The 19,362-nt window shown below is 36.6% G+C and overlaps 1 protein-coding gene and 1 pseudogene across 10 annotated transcripts in view; one reads left to right on the forward strand and one right to left on the reverse strand.

Moving 5' to 3' along the window:
* PHF14 (PHD finger protein 14) overlaps nucleotides 1–19,362 on the reverse strand; it is a 204,772-nt gene that overhangs the window by 151,000 nt on the left and 34,410 nt on the right. For all 10 annotated transcript variants that reach the window (XM_055272581.2, XM_063637062.1, XM_055272580.2 and 7 more), the window contains exons 5-6: nucleotides 11,392–11,551; nucleotides 2,015–2,126 (exon numbers count right to left, since the gene is read on the reverse strand). In XM_055272581.2, coding sequence (XP_055128556.1) covers nucleotides 2,015–2,126; nucleotides 11,392–11,551 — 272 coding nt within the window. The remainder of the gene's footprint in view (nucleotides 1–2,014; nucleotides 2,127–11,391; nucleotides 11,552–19,362) is intronic.
* On the forward strand, nucleotides 18,403–19,215 carry LOC129479455 (large ribosomal subunit protein uL23-like; annotated as a pseudogene).

A 19,362-nucleotide genomic window follows, 5' to 3' on the forward strand; every position in this document is an offset into this window, starting at 1 on the left:
TCTAGAAGGTTTTCAATTTACTTTGCCCAGATCCACCAGAGGAATCACTATGTATGGCAGCTATAGCCTTATGAAATGTATTTCTTAAATAATAAGACTTTAAAGTCAAAATGACTCCTTGATCCATGGGCTTCAGAATGGCTGTTGCGACAGCAGGCAGGAAAACACATTAATCTCCTTGTACTTCATCAGAGCTCTTGGGTGACCAGGTGCACTGTCGATAAGCAGTAATCTTTTGAAAGGAATCTTTTTTTCTGAGCAGTAAGTCTCAATAAGGGGCTTAAAATATCCAGTAAACCATGCTGTACACAGATGTGCTGTACACAGATGTGCTGTGCACAGGCTTTGTTGTTCCATTTACAGAGCACAGGCAGAGTAGATTTAACGTAATTCTTAAGGGCTCTAGGATTTTCACAATAGTAAAGGAGCACTGGCTTCAGCTTAAAGTCACCAGCTGCATTCACCTCTAAACAAGAAAGACAGCCTGCCCTTAGAAGCCAGACAGTGACTTCTCCTCTCTAGCTATGGTAAGTCCTAGATGGCATCTTCTTCCAATACAAGACTGTTTCACCTATAATGAAAATCTTTGTTGAATGTACGAATCTTCATCATTTGTCTTAGCTAAATCTTCTGAATAATTTGCTGCAGCTTCTCCATCAGTACCTGCTGCATCTTCTTCATCTTTTATATTATGGAGATGGCTTCTTTCCTTAAACCTCATGAACCAACCTCTGCTATCTTTCAACCTTTCTTCTGCAGCTTCCTCACCTCTCTCAGCCTTCACAATATTGAACAGTTAGGGTCATGCTCCGGATAAGGTTTTGGCTTAAGGGAATGCTGTGGCTGCTATGATCTATCCCTACTATTAAAATTTTCTCCATTATCAGCAGTAAGGCTGCTTCACTCTCTTATCATTCATGTGTTTGCTGGAGTAGCACTTTTAATTTCCTTCAAGAGCTTTTCCTTTGCACTGACATACTGGCTATTTGGCAGAAGAGGCCCAGCTTTTGGCCTGCCTAGGCTTTCGACATGCCTTCCTCACTAAACTTAATCATTTCTAGCTTTTAATTTAAAGTGACAGATGTATGACTCTTCCTTTCACTTGAACACTCAGAGGCCACTGTAGAATTATTAATTGGCCAAATTTCTTTTTCTTTTTTTTTTGAGATGGAGTCTCACTCTGTCGCCCAGACTGGAGTGCCATGGCGTGGCACAATCTCAGCTCACTGCAACCTCTACCTCCTGGGTTCAAGTGATTCTCCTGCCTCAGCCTCCTGAGTAGCTGGGATTACACGCACGCGCCACCACGCCCAGCTAATTTTTTGTATTTTTAGTAGAGATGAGGTTTCGCCATGTTGGCCAGGCTGGTCTTGAACTCCTAACCTCAGGTGATCTGCCCACCTTGGCCTCCCAAAGTGCTGGGATAACAGGCGTGAGCCACTGCATCCAGCCCTAATTGGCCAAATTTCAATTTCACTGTGTCTCAGTGAACAGAGGTCCCAACCAGGGAGAAAGATAGGGGAACACTAGGTTGGTGAAGCAGTCAGAACACATATAACATGTATCAATTAAGTTCACCATCTATTAAGGGCATGTTAACGGCACCCCAAAACCATTACAATAACAGCATCAAAGATCACTTCTAATATTCTTTTTCATAATTTTGACAAATTCCACTTCAAAAGTAAAGTCAGAAATAAGGCTTATATTTGATCCAACTAATTGTAAATAAGGTTTTGGTCTATGTATTAAGCATTGTGAACAGTACCGGGGAAATGGTAGTAGTACCAATTATCATTTTACCTCATAAGTTATTCTAAATTAAGAATGTATAGAAGAATTTATATATTATTGGCCTTCTGGGAAAACTACTATCAAGAATAAATGATTTAGTGCTAAATAGAATGATTCCTAGTAAGCATTTCTGCAGTCAACATAATACAAATAAAAAGTCGTGTAAACTAACAAGTAAAACCTTTCTCTTTCAAGCGATCAAAAATGCTTTGTGTCTCACCTTGGCACCATATTTGGAATAGTTCATTTCCGTTAGTGTTACTGGTCGTAATTTGTCAATATCTCCAAAGGCTACTCCAGGAACATACAGGGCACAAACAATATGAACCCATCTAAGAAGAGAAGATACGATTTTGCTATCAAATCTTTTAATAAAATTCTCACACACAAAACAAACATATAAAACACCTGCCATCTCAAAATACTACCAAGAGAATTCTGTAATCAAATGTTAAAATCTCCCAATCTCAGGCACATCATTAAAAAATATAAAACACCTACAGAATAACAGTTACAAAAAAGGGGACTGAAATTACTTTTCCAGCAGCTTAGCCAAAACTGAGAGCTAACAACTATAATTGCCTTTCACTTAAAATTCACTCACTGCACTTTGCACTTATCTATTCTTAAATATTTGCATAAAACTACTATTCAAATGAAACAAAACATCATTTTCATATGCAAGGAAAGGTAGTCACATTCATTCTTTCAAGCCCTTTGAGAATTAAGGATACTAATTTAATAACTGTGAATTTACTCTGCAGTAATTAGGTAAAATTTCTCTTTCTTGTTACTCATTTCCAAAAGCTGCTGGGGTAATAATCTTTAAGCACATATTTTACAATTTTTGTATACAGTTTAACTTCCTTTCCAGGTTAAAACTGCTGGGAAAAGGTACAGAATAAGCAATTCACATTTTTATTCATCTTACCTGTTTACCATACAACCTATATACTAAAATTTATATGCCCCAAATATAAATATTTATTAAAGTTTGAATGATGCTATAAGACTAAAACAAAGAATGCTCAGAGTTTCAGTACACTGAAAAAAATTGCAGTTGTTTCTAATTTCATTTTTTAAAAACTGCTCTGAACCATTTTTAATATATTAGGCACTCTTTCTGCTTGCTTACAACAAAACAAAATGTGGGATCACTGACTTTGAAATTTAAACAGTAGATCTTATCACTTTTGTAAGAAAGAGGGTCACAGCAGCAAATCTGTATTAACCCTGTGAATATATTAACAACAAATTCTGCTTTATCACAACTTAAGAGGCTATGCATGCTACATGGTTCTGGTTTTTGTGGTGCATTATGAGTTTTAAAGGACTAAGACCAAAAATTATTCTCTGGGGGCACTGGGAAAAATAGTTCTAAATCTTTTTAAAAATTATCTTTTTTATTGGGGAAAAAATCCAAGGTTTTGAGATTTCCTTGATAGAACGTTTTAATCCAACCTCCCAAATACATCCTGTGGAGTTCAATATAAAGATACACATCTTCAACAAGCAGCTGCTTTCTCAATTTAATTTGTTCAGTTTTTTCATGCTCCACTGATGTATTAAATGTCGCTATACTCTGTAGGAGTTTATCTTTGATATACCTAACAGCTGGCTGCTTGCTTCATACTGACCTTAAAATGTAGTACACAAGTACTACTGATTTAAACTGCCATTTCAGTGTGACTGGCATACAAGTGTATCATTTCTCCCAACCACTCATGTGAGGAAACCAACTTGAGTCCTCATTAAAATACCTATCAAAGTCAACGAAAATCATGGCCAAGACAATTATGGTCCCTTTTAATACCAGCTGTAAATAGTTTCTTGTTCATTTGTTTAGATGCACATTATTTATAACTTTGTAATTAAGACAAATCTACAAATTAAAAAAATAATCTTCCTTGTTACTTTACCATTAATTTTGCTTGGAGCTATTATGACAGATGTTGACTGGAGAAAGGAACAGGAAATAAGCATTACATAAAACCACCAAAAAACAGAGTCAGAATTGTCATCCTAGCACAAACTATTAACAGATTATTTTAAATTCATATATTTTAATAAAGCAGACTAAGTAGAATACTTCTCAAAAGACTCATTAAGAATGAAAACTATATTAATCAATAAAATTGGAGTTTGAAGTGCTCTGTATCAGTAATGCCTTTACAGCATGTAAAACAAATTCACGTCAATAATGTTATTTTCATTCCTTCATTCAGTAATCAATTATAAGTGTCTACTAGGCACAGAGCACCATAAAGGTAGTTTGGAAGTTATAAAGATGTATGTGAAGTGCTTACAGCAGTGTGGCTCACTGTCTTCACTCAAGAAATGTTAACTACAAGGAAAAAAAAAGCCTAAAAGCTTCTGTTGAGTAGGAGGTTGTTCATTTACATATGAAGAATCGGTTTCAGAAAGATTAACTGATTTTCAAATATAACAAGTCTAGCAAGGGACAGAACTAAGACTTACTAAGTCTAGAATTTTAAAGAAAAAAAAAAGAAAGAAGTGGTCGGGCACAGTGGCTCATGCCTGTAATCCCATCACTTTGGGAGGCAGAGGTAGGAGGATCACTTAAGCTCAGGAGTTTGAGACCAGCCTGCGCAACATGGTGAAACCCCATCACTACAAAAAATACAAAATTTAGCCAGGTGTCGTGGCATGCCCATGTAGTCCCAGCTACTTGGGAGGCTGAGGTAGGAGGACTGCTTGAGCCTAGGAGGCGGGGGTTTACAATGAGCTGAGATCATGCCACTGCACTCCAGTCAGGGTGACAAAGCCAGACGTTGTCTCAAGAAAAAAAGAAAAAATTGGCCAGGTACAGTAATCCTAACATTTTGGAAGGCTGAGGTGGGAGGACTGCTTGAGCCCAGGAGTTTAAGACCAGCCTGGGCAACAGGTTGAAACCTCGTCTCTACAGAAAAATACAAACATTAGCCTGGTGTGGTGGTGCACACCTATAACCTGCACTACTCAGGAGGCTTCAGTGGGAGGATCACCTGAGCCCAGGAGGCAGAGGTTGCAGTGAGCCAATATCGTGCCACTGCACTTTAGCCTGGGCAACAGAGCCAGACCCTGTCTGACGGGAAAAAAAAAAAGAAAGAACTGAGACACAAAGATTTCAATGCTGCCTTTTATTGCAACATAAAGCTTATTTTTAAAAATTAAGGAATTTAGTTCAAAGCCATATTTCATTTCACAACAGCTGGGAGGACACCCAACAAAGGACATAAAGAAGAAGAGTATGACAAATACTAATGGAAACACAACATACCAAAATCTATGGGATACAGCAAAAGCCCTACTAAGAGGGAGGTTTATAGCTATAAGAGCCTACATCAAAAGAGAAAAAACTTCAAATAAACAATCCAATGATGCATCTTAAAGAACTAGGAAAGCAAGAGCAAACCAAACCCAAAATTAGTAGAACAATTAATAAAGATCAGAGCAGAAATAAACAAAATTGAAATAAAAAATATACAAAAGATCAATGAAACAAAATGTTGGTATTTTGAAAAGGTAAACAAAACTGACAAACCTTTAGCCAGGCTGAGGAAAAAAGAGAGAAGATACAAGTAAATAAAATTGGAAATAAAAAAGGAGACATTATAACTGATATTGCAGAAATCCAAAGGATCATTAGCAGCTGCTATGAGCAACTATATGCCAATAAATTAGAAAATCTAAAAGAAATGGATAAACTCCTAGACACATACAACCTACCAAGATTGAACCATGAAGAAATCCAAAGCCTGTACAGACCAAAAACAAGTAACGAGATTGAAGTAATAAAGTCTCCCAGTAAAGAAAAGCCTGGGACTGCTTGACCTGATGGCTTCGCTGCTGAATTTTACCAAACACTTAAAGAACTAATACCAATCTTACTCAAACTATTCCAAAAAATAGAGGAAGAGGGAATATTTCCAAACTCATTCTACCAGGCCAGTGTTACTCTAATACCAAAACCAGCCAAAGGCAAATTAGCCGGGCGCGGTGGCGGGCGCCTGTAGTCCCAGCTACTCGGAGAGGCTGAGGCAGGAGAATGGCGTGAACCCGGGAGGCGGAGCTTGCAGTGAGCCGAGATCGCGCCACTGCACTCTAGCCTGGGCGATAGAGCGAGACTCCGTCTCAAAAAAAAAAAAAAAAAAAAAAAACCAGCCAAAGGCACATCAAAAAAAGAAAACTACAGGCCAGTATCTCTGATGAACACTGACGCAAAGATCGTCAACAAAATACCAGCAAACCGAATTTAACAATACATTAGAAAGATCATTATGACCAAGCAGGACTTATCCCTGGGATATGAGGATGGTTCAACATAAGCAAATCAATCAACATGATACATCACATCAACAGAATGAAGGATAAAAACCATATGATCATTTCAACTGATGCTGAAAAAGCATTTAATAAAATTCAACATCCCTTTATCATAAAAACTCCCCAAAAACAGGGGATAGAAAGACATACCTCAACATGATAAATGCGATATATGACAGACCCACAGCTAGTATCATACTGAATGGGAAAAACCGTAAGCTTTTCCTCTAAGATCTAGACCACGACAAGGATGCCCACTGTCACCACCGTTATTCAACATAGTACTGGAAGCCCTAGCTTCCAGCAATCAGACAACAGAAAGATAAAAAGGGCATCCAAATTGGAAAGAAAGAAGTCAAATTATTCTTGTGTGCAGATAATATAATGCTGTATTTGGAAAAACCTAAAGACTCTATAAGAAAACTATTAGAACCGATAAATTCAGTAAAGTTGCAAAAGACAAAAGCAACATATAAAAATCAGAAGCATGTCTATACGACAACAGTGAATAATCTGAAAAAGAAATTTTAAAAGTAATGGCATTTACAATAGCCACACATAAGATTAAATACCTAGGAATTAACTTAAACAAAGAAGTGAAAGATTTCTGTAATAACAACTATAAAACACTGATGAAAGAAATTGAAGAAGACACCAAAAAATGGAAAAATATTCCATGTTCATGAACTGGAAGAATCGATATTGTTAAAATGCCCACACTACCCAAAGCAATCTACAGATTCAATGCAATCCCTATCAAAACACCAATGACATTCTTCACAGAAATAGAAAAAACAATCCTAAAATGTATACGGAACCACAAAAGACCCAGAAGAGACAAAGCTATCCTAAGCAAAAAAGAGTCATACTACCTGACTTCAAATTATACCACAAACCTATAGTAACCAAAACAGCATGGTACTGTCATAAAACAAATACACAGAACAAAGGAATAGAATAGAAAATTCAGAAACAAATCCACACACCTAAGTGAACTTAGTTCAACAAAGGTGCCAGGAACATATATATGGGAAAAGACAGTTTCTTCAATAAATGATGCTGGAAAAACTAGACATCCATATGCAGAAGAAGGAAACTAGACCCCATCTCTTGCCACATACAAAAATCAAACCATAATGGATTAAAGACTTAAATCTAAGACCTCAAACTATGAAAATACTACAAGAAAACATTGGGGAAAATCTCCAGGACATTGCTCTGGGTAAAATTTCTTGAGCGAAACTCCACAAGCACAATCAAACAAAGCAAAAATAGATAAAAGATATCATACCAGGTTTTTTAAAAAGCAGGATCACAACAGGCTGGGCAAAGGATACATCATCAAACTGAAGAGACAACCCACAGAATGGGAGAAAATATTTGTAAATTACCCAACAAGGGATAAATAACCAGAATATAAAAAGAGTTCAAATAACTCTAAACGAAAAAAAATCTAATAATCTGATTATAGACAAAAGATTTGAATAGACATTTCTCAAAAGAAGACATAAAAAGCTCATATACTAAAACACGCATATGAAAAGGGACTCAAAATCCTTGATCGTCAGAGAAATGCAAATCAAAACTATCATGAAATATCATCTCACCCCAGTTAAAATAGCTTATATCCAAAAGACAGGCAATAACAAAGGTTGGCAAGGATGTGGAGAAAAGGGAACCCTTATACACTGTTGCACAATATGTAAATTAGTACAACTATGATGAAGAAAACTTTGGAGGTTCCTAAAAATTGAGCTGCCATATAATCCAGCAATCGCACTGTTGAGTATACATCCAAAAGAAAGGAAATCTGTATATTAAGGAGATATCTGCACTCCTATATTTGTCACAGCACTGTTTACAATAGCTAAGATTTGGAAGCAACCTAAGTTTCCATCAACAGATGAATCCGATAAAGAAAATGTGGTACACAATACACAATCGTTTACTAAGCCATAAAAAAGAATGAGAGCCAGTCATTTGCAACAACTTGGGTGGAACTACAGATCATTATGTTAGGTGAAATAAGCCAGGCACAGCAAGACAAACATCACATGTTCTCACTTATTTGTGGGATCTAAAAATCAAACAACTGAACTCATGGACACAGACAAGAGAAGGATGGTTACTAGACGTTGGGAAGGATAGTGCAGGGAAAGGGTGAAACAGTGGGGGGAGGTGGGAGATGGTTAATGAGTTGAAAAAGTGGAAAGACTAAGACCTACTGTTTAATAGCACAATAGGGTGACTACAGTCAAGAAAAACTAAATTGTACACTTAAAAATAACTTAAAGAAGGTAACTGGATTGTTTGTAACTCAAAAGATAAGTGTTTGAAAAATGGATACCCCATTCTCCATGATGTGCTTATTTCACATTGCATGCCTATATCAAAACATCTCATGTACCCCATGAATATATATATCTACTATGTACCCACAAATAGTAAAAACATAAATAAAAAATAAAAAAGGAGAGCATGCCTAAAAATTTCCCACAGTCAGGTTTATAAGTCTTACTCTCCATAAGATATAAAATAAAAATTTAATGACAAGAACGTACTGGTTTTCTTACATTAAATCACATCATTTTCTATGTGGAACTTGTGGCTCCCATCAAGAATAGAAGGAAAAAAGTCTAATTAAACTCATGTGATAGTGAACTTCAAAACCTTTTTTATTCTTTATATACAATATTCTTTCTTTTTCCGTTTTCCATTTGAAGCTCATATACTAAAAGGCTTGTCGAATTTTCTTGGCTTTTTATACCTTTAATCAAACTAGTATTACATCCTTGGAAATATTGTGAAGGCCTATAATTTCCAGTACAGCCTACAGGCGAGTGTAGACATTAGCACAAGTAAAGTGTTCAAATAGTATATAAAAGAATTTTTGCCAGATTGCACCATCACAGGAGGTGTCTACTTATGTAACGTCCACAGTATCCAAAAAAATATCCCTCGGTAAACCTAAATGGTAAAGAGGCCTCAGTTTTCTTCATTCACAAACAACTTTTGCCAGTTGTTTTGTCTATTATGATAGCATGAAGTAACCACTACTTGACAGTGTCCTAACAGAACTTTTAAATTATTAACAAGAAAAACAGTAAAATAAATTCTCTTCCCTAAAAGGAAGTTCTGTCTTTCCAAAACTGCCTTACTTATTCACCACAATTTATCACCAAAAATTTCAATTCTCAGGACTGGAAGAGTTACCAAAAAAAAAAAAAAAAATCTATGCATGAGCTAATACTCCATGATTACCTAAAATAAGTAGAGTAATAATGGTAATAAGAAAGCACTAGTAGTAGCAGTAATGGCAGTAGTAAGAGTAAGGAGACATTTACTGACCACTTATTATGTTACAGAAACTGCTAATTGTTTCTCATGGATCATCTCATTTAGTCTGCTCAACACTGCTAAGGAAACTGAGACATAAAAAGGTTACATCACTTGACTAAAATTATAGCTATTAAAAAAAAAAAAAGACCAGAATCCAAAAATAGACAGTCCAACTTGAAGGTGCACATTGAATGCTTACTAAACTCCCTAATACTAGGCCACTGTCAGGCCCAATCTAGAGTAATGCCTATGCCTAAGATACAGACCACAGATTCATGTCAGTACATCAAATCATTTGTTATATACTTTATTTTTGGATAGATGATAAGGAAGGAGAGGTAAGATTCTTTAGTCATTTGTCCCGAACATCAACACATGGGGTTCTCCAAGATTCAATGGTAGATTCTATGCTATCCCAGCAATCTTGTATGGCAACATTTCTCAAGGATCAGTCCACCAATTGAGGTAAAAATGATAAAAATAAGAGAAGATTTGTTTTACTTTACTAAAGTAAAATTCATTAAATTTAAAAGCCTATCCTTTATTTTAGGACATAATGTACCCTAGTTTTTTTTATGTTAAAATATGGGAAATGATGGTGATAATTTATATAGGTTGCTTTGTTGTTAATCTTGTTTTTAATATAAAGCATGTTTAATAAAATACTAAAATATCCTTATGTGACAAAATAAAAATTTAAGTACTCCCACTCTTATATTGGAGAAGAAGAGGCAGAGCGTGATCTCCACAAAATACAAAAGGTTGAAAATTACTCTTAATTTTAGTCACCAACCCTAGATGGTAGTCTCTTGTAAAAAAAAAAACATGAAAGATGGCAACACCATTATGATGACAAGTGCTCAAATGTGTTAACAAACATGAGTGTGAATGTAGTAAAAAGAACACAGGTCTTTGTGCCACTTATTGATTTAATTGCCTCTCATGTATGCTTCAATACCTACTCTGCAATACTGGACAGAATTTCTTCAGCATTTCTTCTCAGAGTGAGCATGACACTAAGCTCAATGGTAGAGGGAGCTATAAACTCAATGGCAGGAGGTCTCGTAGAAGGGAGGGGCTTTTCAGCAGGGATGGGTGGAGTACTTCCTCCTGTGCTCTGCCCCAGCCATATACACAGTCCCTCAGTGACCTCACAGCCCTGGCCCAACACGAAGATCATTTTTCCATGGCCCTCTCAACACAGATAGCATACTCTCCAGGTTTCAAACCAGTGCCCCAGTTCTCCCTGCAGACTGTACCCAGCCACCTACTTGCCACAAACTGAAGACAAAATTTGGCCTAGGCTATAACCAGCATACTTCTCTCCATCCAGTAGGGTTTAACTATAATTTCTCCAACAAAGCCTCTACCCCATCCTAGGGTAGGAGGTCATCATTCCAATTTTGTCATTCTTTGGATAATCTCCCTCAGCCCCAGAGCATCCTTTAGAGTTTTTTTATACCTTATAGTGATTCTTTTATCACAGCTTAATAATTCTTTATACTAAACTTCTCCTTTTTCAGTCACTGTATTAAGTTTTTTCTCCTGATATAAAGTTATACAGACCTAGGTTCAAAATTGACCATTCACCAGTTTGTGGTCTTGAACTAATAAGTTATTTAAATAATCTGAGCCCTGGGTACTATACACCTATAAAATGAGAAACTTTACCACCTGCCTCATCATAGGGTCAATTATTAAGATTAAGTAAGATTATGGATGTAAAGGCAAATGCAGGTACTCAATAAATGGTCTTTCCTCTCACCCTTCTCCATCTGTATCCCACTGGTCATTTATTCTATGCCAAGAAGATACAAAGAAGCAATCAAATGAAAGTGTGTAACCTGGATAATCATAAACAGAAGAACAGGGAAGTCAAAGGCAGATACATTGTAAAGCAAACATATGAACCAACATAATTAGGACATTAACCTTCCAGCATCTGTCTCCTTGAAAATTCCATCCTGATTAGGACACAGTTCACAGCTAGGAGAAACACCACATTTACAGGCATCGCAAAACCAAGGTTCAGTGGAGTTTTCAGAAGCTGAACTCATAATAGAGTCACTCTCTCCATCAACTCCATAACAACCTAAAAAAAACAAAAACACTATGATTAAATAGGGTTTATTTTGTTAAAGTCACATAAAATCACAAAAGAAAAAGAATAGCAAAGGGAAGGGATGAGGAAAAAGATATGAAACACCAGTGATTTATAAGAAATGTATTAAAATACAGAAATAAACTCATTTTATATACTTTTTCACCTCATGTAGTATACACAATGAAATAAATGACATTTTAAAAATAGTTTTAGTCCTACTGTAAAAGCATTAAAGGTGGGAAAACAATAAATTTTTAATTTAAAAAATATAAAAATTAGGCCGGGTGCAGTGGCTCATGCCTATATTCCCAGCACTTTGGGAGGCCGAGGTGGGCAGATCACCTGAGGTCAGGAGTTCGAGACCAGCCTGGCCAACACGGTGAAACCTCATCTCTACTAAAAACACAAAAATTATCCAGGTGTGGTGGCAGGCGCCCAGAATCCCAGCTACTCAAGAAGCTGAGGCAGGAGAATCGCTTGAACCCAGGAGGCAAAGGTTGCAGTGGGCCAAGATTGTGCCACTGCACTCCAGCCTGGGTGCCAAGAGCAAAATTCCATCTCATAAAAAATAAAAATATAAAATATAAAAAATACAAGTTGTCATTAAAGAATTTAGATTAATTATTGATTGGTAAATACTTATTGAGGTCCCTTTGTACCAGATACTAAAATATATATATAAAAGACCAAACTCATGCAAAACAAACATACAAACAAAAAAGTCTTTGATCTAATTTTGGACGTGGCAGCTTATAATACAAACAGGTATAATACAATTGTAAAAGCAAAGTTATGCACCTAAAGCTATAGAACAGTTTGAAAAGTTCAGAGTAATAATGTTAGACAGACTGAGTTCCATGCACAACTGAGCCAGTCTCTAACTCTATGATGTATTTAATCTGTTTAAAAATTTTAAATTAGGCCGGGTGCAGTGGCTCACGCTTGTAATCCCAGCACTTTGGAAGGCCGAAGCGGGCGGATCACGAGGTCAGGAGATTGAGACCACGGTGAAACCCCGTCTCTACTAAAAATACAAAAAAATTAGCCGGGCGTGGTGGCGGGCGCCTGTAGTCCCAGCTACTCGGAGAGGCTGAGGCAGGAGAATGGCGTGAACCTGGGAGGCGGAGCTTGCAGTGAGCTGAGATCGCACCACTGCACTCCAGCCTGGGTGACAGAGTGAGACTCCGTCTCAAAAAAAAAAAAAAAAAATTTATATTATTCTGTCTTCTGTGAAAATTTGTCTATAACTGAAATGGATGAAAACAATATGTCATTCTCTTTTTTCCTCTTATCACTCATAAAACTCAATATTCTGAGAGGAGTTCATTATATTATTTAGGCAGCTAATGTAATAAAAATCCTTAAAGATTCTCATGAACACACCCAACAAACAAGATAACTTGGCAATGTTCTTTACATTTTAGAGTCGGACATGTCATACTTCAATTCAATTGCCCTCCAATTATCAAAAGCAAAGTTTCCTTATATACATCTCTGGAATTACAAGTTACAGCTGACAATGGAACAACACAGGTTTGAACTGGTCAGGTGCACTTATATGCAGATTTCTTTCAACACAACACAGTGTGAAAATACCCTTGTGGGATACAAAACTCACATATACAAAGCATCAATTTTTCATAAACCCAAGTTCCCCAGGTCCGACTGTGGGACTTGAATATGTGCTAATTTTGGTATCCAGGGGTCCTGGAACCAATCCCCTAGGTATACTGAGGGGTGACTGTATATTTAAAGTTACTATTTAGGCTTCCAGATCTGCCTAAACTTTTTATAGAGTCAAAGTATTTTCCCTGATTTTGAGTTTAAAAGAGTAGATTATTTATCAAAGCTGCAATAAGAAATTCAGGCAGGACTTCATTGACAATATCTTGGTAAATCAGGCTTTGATCATTAAAATTCCTACAACTCAATTTTGTCTATGAACTCAGCATTGATGAGGCTGTCAGTACCTTAGAAACCAACAAAATTTGCTAGTAAGCAATGTCACATCCATAATCATAAATAACTTTCTCAGCATCAAGATGCGTAGAAGTTTGTATTATTACCACCAAAGTATAATAAACATGGAATCTGATAAATGGAAATTGAAAAGTTCTGAGACAGTATTTCATTCAGACTGTAAAAAATCATGCTGAACTACTTACTGATAACCAACAATGAAGTACATTTCTCTACTGATGATAGTCATGACTCCTAAATAGATTTCTTTTTCCCAAATGGTAATGGACACACACTAACTTATCAAATTTCCCTTCCTCTAAAAACGAAGGCACTGCCCTAATGTAAAACATCCTTCAAAGAAACAATTTAAAGCATATAATAATGAATACATTGCAACTTAATTCTTGTCCTGAAGTATCACCTTTAGGTTTGGGCATTTCTCCAGTCTCCTAAGACACATTTATTACATCTCAAGATAGGTCATTTCTAAAGATAAAATAGCAACCATCCCAACATCCTTTTGACCAGGTTTATTCTAAGAGGGTAGGTCTTGGTGCCAAGTTCTAAGGGGCACCCAAAGTAACCTCCAATAAACTGATGACATTAAATAAGCCACAATGAGAAACATTTGACATGATCATCTCCTAAAAGACTTCACCATATGGGTAAGTTTATATATATCCAATGTAAGATCATGTGATTATTTGAACTGGTAAACACTAACCAGACAACCAGGAGCCTAAATTGGAGAGTGAACTCTCACAACCATCCAAGAAATTCAAACTAAAATAAATAAATAACTACAGTATATAAATGAATGAATACTGAGTTAAACAAATCACCCACGAGAAAGGAAAAGCGCCATATACAATTAGTAAATAATTTCAAATTACGAACATTAATTAACTAGACGGCATTATATGTCAGTGGTTACATGTAAGTATTTCATTAAAACACTACTTACCTAATATAGATCATAATTAAAATAGCCTAATAGTAAGCAAAAAACTAAAAAGTTGGTTTGCAGCTATGACTTACACAAGCTGCTTCAAGTAACTGTTTAATTGTTATCCTTAGGCTATTCAAAGGTTTTCTAACAGTGAATTTTAATAAAATCTGAAAGTCAGCCAAGGCTTGTAGTTCATGCCTGCAATCCCAATCCCAATGCTTTGGGAGGCTGAGGCAGGATGATCGCTTGAGCCCAGGAGTTTCAGATCAGCCTGGGCAACATAGTGAGGCCCTGTCTCTACAAAAAATACAAAAAAGAGTTTAGCCAAGCATGGTGGCACACACCGTAGTCTCAGCTGCTAGAAAGGCTGAGGTGGGAGAATCACTTGAGCCTGGGATGTGGAGGGTGCCAGTGAACCAGCCTGGGCAACAGAGCAAAAGCTCGTCTCAAGTAAGTATATACATTTTTTCAGATTATGCATGTGTGTGTGTATATATATATATATGGATTTCATATATACTATGTTAACAGTTATGTTAAATATAGTTAATATTAATAGTTATAAACTATAATTAATTTCATTTAATTAATATTTTTAATTAATATACTTTAATACATAATTATATGTATCATATATACACACACAATCTGAAAGTCATATAAAATGTCAAAGAAAAGATTTAAAAGAGTTAGACTATAACACACAAGATAAGCAAAGGAATCAAAATTCATTAATTTATTTAATGTCATTAAATTGTGGTTGGCAATCATCATCTTCATCACCTTGTCTAGATATACATTATTTTAAATGCATTATCATAAAATTAAAAGGAAATATAATTTTCTTCTTGGGATCAGTTTTATTTCCAATAAAAGAACAAAACATTATATTCAAAGAAAAATCACAAAATGAAGCAATATCATCAATCTGTTTTCTCAATGTGCTATGCAATACCACATGGGAAAAAATATATATTTTCTTTACAAAATAATGTTCCTTTGAAACAAATTCAAACTAGATAAAATCTGCATCCACACAAGTAGGCAATTACCAAGAGAATAAAGCCCTTAAGGAGCTATTCAATTTATTAATTTCATTCAGCCAAATCAAGGTAAATCACAGCAGTTCACTTTTTTAGAACGAAGACAATTTTCAATTATGTTTTTAAAGAATATTCCACACACATAGCAAACGTGCACATTTGCACAGAGTTTTAAACCTCCTACAAACAATCTTAGGAATGATCTGAAATCCATTCCCAGGAAATTCTTCCTTTGTAATCTGGAAGAATGGTGGTGTGCAGGCTCAAAGAACAACCAGCACGTGTGTATGTATTTTTTCTTCAGCTTCACTGTCCCTGAAAAATGATCCATACTGTGTCATTATCTTTATAGAGTTCTTGCCACTTTTACCTGCCACTTATCCCATATTTCTGTCATACCTGTTGGGTTTACTGAGCTCTAGACCAAAGTTCTAGCACTGTATATCTGCTCCAATTCATTTTAATTAGTGACTAAATACGTTCTAAAATCTTTCTCTCTTCCATATAAAACATGAGTATGGGAAAAATATTTTCTTTTTCATATGGGTAAACAAAATAAACAATGTATAAACACATAAAACTCATTTCATATGTGCCCAATGTGTTTCCAATGGGTAATATAGAAGACATGTTTCTATGGCCATTTAATTAGGATCAATCTTTGACTAATATATGCAATGTACACAACTCATATTTAAGAAAATAAAAATACGTGTTTACAATTGTTTTGAGTTGTACAATGGCATGGATAATTCAAATCAGTGGAAATGTTCCCCATTCAGCTTTTCACACAGGGGCCAGTGGACTTTCAGTCTTCCACCTTCTAGCTGTGTAACTTTGAACAAATCAAATCTCTGAAGCGTAGTTATTTCATCTGCAGTATGTGTTTAATAATACCTATCCTAATTATATTTCAGTATATATAAAACAGGTATATAAAAGTTGCCATTTAAAAACTTAAAACACTTTTTCTATACTTAATATATCATTAGACTTTTGACTATGAAACTCATCAATAAAAAACATTTTTTTTTTTTTTTTTTTGAGGCAGAGTCTCGCTCTGTCACCCAGGCTGGAGTATAGTGGCGCAATCTCGGCTCACTGCAAGCTCCACCTCCCAGGTTCAAGCCATTCTCCTGCCTCAGCCTCCCAAGTAGCTGGGACTACAGGCACCTGCCACCACACCCGGCTAATTTTTTTGTATTTTTAGTAGAGACGGGATTTTACCATGTTAGTCAGGATGGTCTCAATCTCCTGACCTTGTGATCCACCCACCTCGGCCTCCCAAAGTGCTGGGATTACAGGCGTGAGCCACCGCGCCTGGCCAAAAAAGATTTTAAAATGAGTAATATTGTTTACGAGACAGACGGTACCTACAACATGCATAATACCTGTCAGAACTATATCCTAAAGCATTGGTCCCCAACCTTTTTGGCACCAAGGACTGGTTTTGTGGAAAACAATTTTTCCATGGATGGGACAGGGGGATTATTTTGGATGAAACTGTTGCACCTCAGATCATAAGGCATCACATTCTCAGAAGAAGTATGAAACCTAGATCCCTCATATGTGCAGTTCACAATAGCGTTCGCGCTTCCAGGAGAATCCAATGCTGCCACTGATCCGACAGGAGGTGGAGCTCAGGCAATAATGCTCCCTCACCAGCTGCTCACCCACTGCTGTGAGGCCCAGTTCCTAACAGGCCAAAGACCAGTACCACCTGGTTGGGGACCCCTGTCCTAAAGCACAAAAGAAGTAAAGTACCAAATGGTTATAACTTGAACATATTCTACTATCCAGTAAACACTCCTAAGGATATCTTTTTGCATACACTAAAAAACAAAAATGGCCTTGGGCTAGGGTAACAGTAAACTGAAAAACAAATAGGGGGAAGCATCTCTTAGTAAGCCTTATCTCATTTAATGAATAGCAACTAAACCTGAGGGCAACTGCTGGTAAGTACACTACCTAACTTCCGTCAAGTACTAACATATACCTGACATTTTCCTTCAGACACACTACAATCAGGATATCAGGATAAGTGACATCACGGTCAGAGGTACCCTAACATTAGAAGAGCTTCCCACAAAGATATTTATACTAAGTGACACACTGCAGCCCTCAAATTTCAAAAAGAAAAGAGATTTAGATGAAGTGAGCACTCTGAAAAGTAACTACAGTAAACAATTATAAATTCAATAAGCGAAATTTGGCATACTATCTTTTAGCAAAATCTCAACTTAAAAATCTTTATGCAATTACTTGAGAATAAGCATATTTCTCAAAAAAAAGAAGATAAAAGAAATGCAACAAAACACTATGGCTGTCAGGATATTAGGACAATTAGAAATGTTTTTTTCTTCTCTCTGTTCTATATTTTCCACATTTTAATTAACATTCATGTATTATGATGGGCAAATAGCTTTCTCTAAATAAAGTATTCATGAAGTTCATATTTAACCATGAGATGTTTTTTAAAAATTGCATGGCTGAATTACAATATGGAAGTCTATCACTGTAAGCACCCGTATTTAAAAACAAAAGACTCCAGTAACACTAGCTACTTATTACACTTTTTAAAATGTCCCTTTCTTTGGATTGAGTTTTGGATAAAAATTCATTCTGAAACTGAAAAACTAGTCCCAAAAGAGTTAACAGAAAAAAAAATCTACAGGTGTTAACTGTACAGAAAATTGTAAACAATAAAAAAAATCACAAAGTTAAAGGATATAGAACAGGATGGAAAACATAAAAAATATTTGCAAGGATGGAAAATATTTGCAACACATATAACAGACAAAGAACATTAAAAAAAGAATCCCAACAAGTCAATGAGAAAAAGACAAAGAGAACCTAATAACTAAGCTTTTCTTTTCTTTTTCTTTCTTTTTTTTTTTTTTGTGAGACGGAGTTTTGCTCGTTACCCAGGCTGGAGTGCAATGGCGCGATCTCGGCTCACTGCAACCTCCGCCTCCTGGGTTCAAGCCCTCCTGGGTTCAAGCGATTCTCCTGCCTCAGCCTCCCGAGTACCTGGGATTACAGATGCCTACCACCACACCTGGGAAATTTTTTGTATTTTTAGTACAGAAGGGAGTTTCACCACGTTAGCCAGGCTGGTCTCAAACTCCTGACCTCAGGTGATCCACATGCCTCGGCCTCCCAACGTGCTGGGATTATAGGCATGAGCCACCGCGCCAGGACAAGAAATGACTACGCTTTTTACAAGATGGCACCAAAAGCGAAGGAAGCTCCTGTCCCTCCTAAAGATGAAGCCAAACCGAAGGCTTTGAAGGCCAAGAAGGCAGTGTTGAAAGGTGTCCACAGCCACCAAAAAAAGATCTGCCCGTCACCCACCTTCCAGCAGCCCAAGACACTGAGACTCCGGAGGCAGCCCAGATATCCTCAGAAGAGCGCCTCCAGGAGAAACAAGCTTGACTACTATACTATCATCAAGTTTCTGCTGACCACTGAGTCTGCCATGAAGAAGATAGAAGACAACAACATGCTTGTGTTCACTGTGGAAGTTAAAGCCAACAAGCGCCAGATCAAACAGGCTGTGAAGGAGCTCTGACATTGATGTGGCCAAGGTGTCAACACCCTAATTCGGCCTGATGGAGAAAAGAAGGCATATGTTCGACTGGCTCCTGATTACAATGCTTTGAATGTTGCCAACAAAATTGGGATCATCTAAACTGAGTCCAGCTGGCTAATTCTAAATATATGTGTATGTTTTCACCAGAAAAAAAAGAAATGACTAAGAAAATGACAGGCGAGTAACAGAAAACAAAATGTGGCAAATGGCCACAAGATACCAAACTTCATTCTTAATAAGGTGAATGCACATT

This window comes from Symphalangus syndactylus, chromosome 3 (assembly GCF_028878055.3).
Source record: "Symphalangus syndactylus isolate Jambi chromosome 3, NHGRI_mSymSyn1-v2.1_pri, whole genome shotgun sequence".
NCBI lineage: Eukaryota > Metazoa > Chordata > Mammalia > Primates > Hylobatidae > Symphalangus > Symphalangus syndactylus.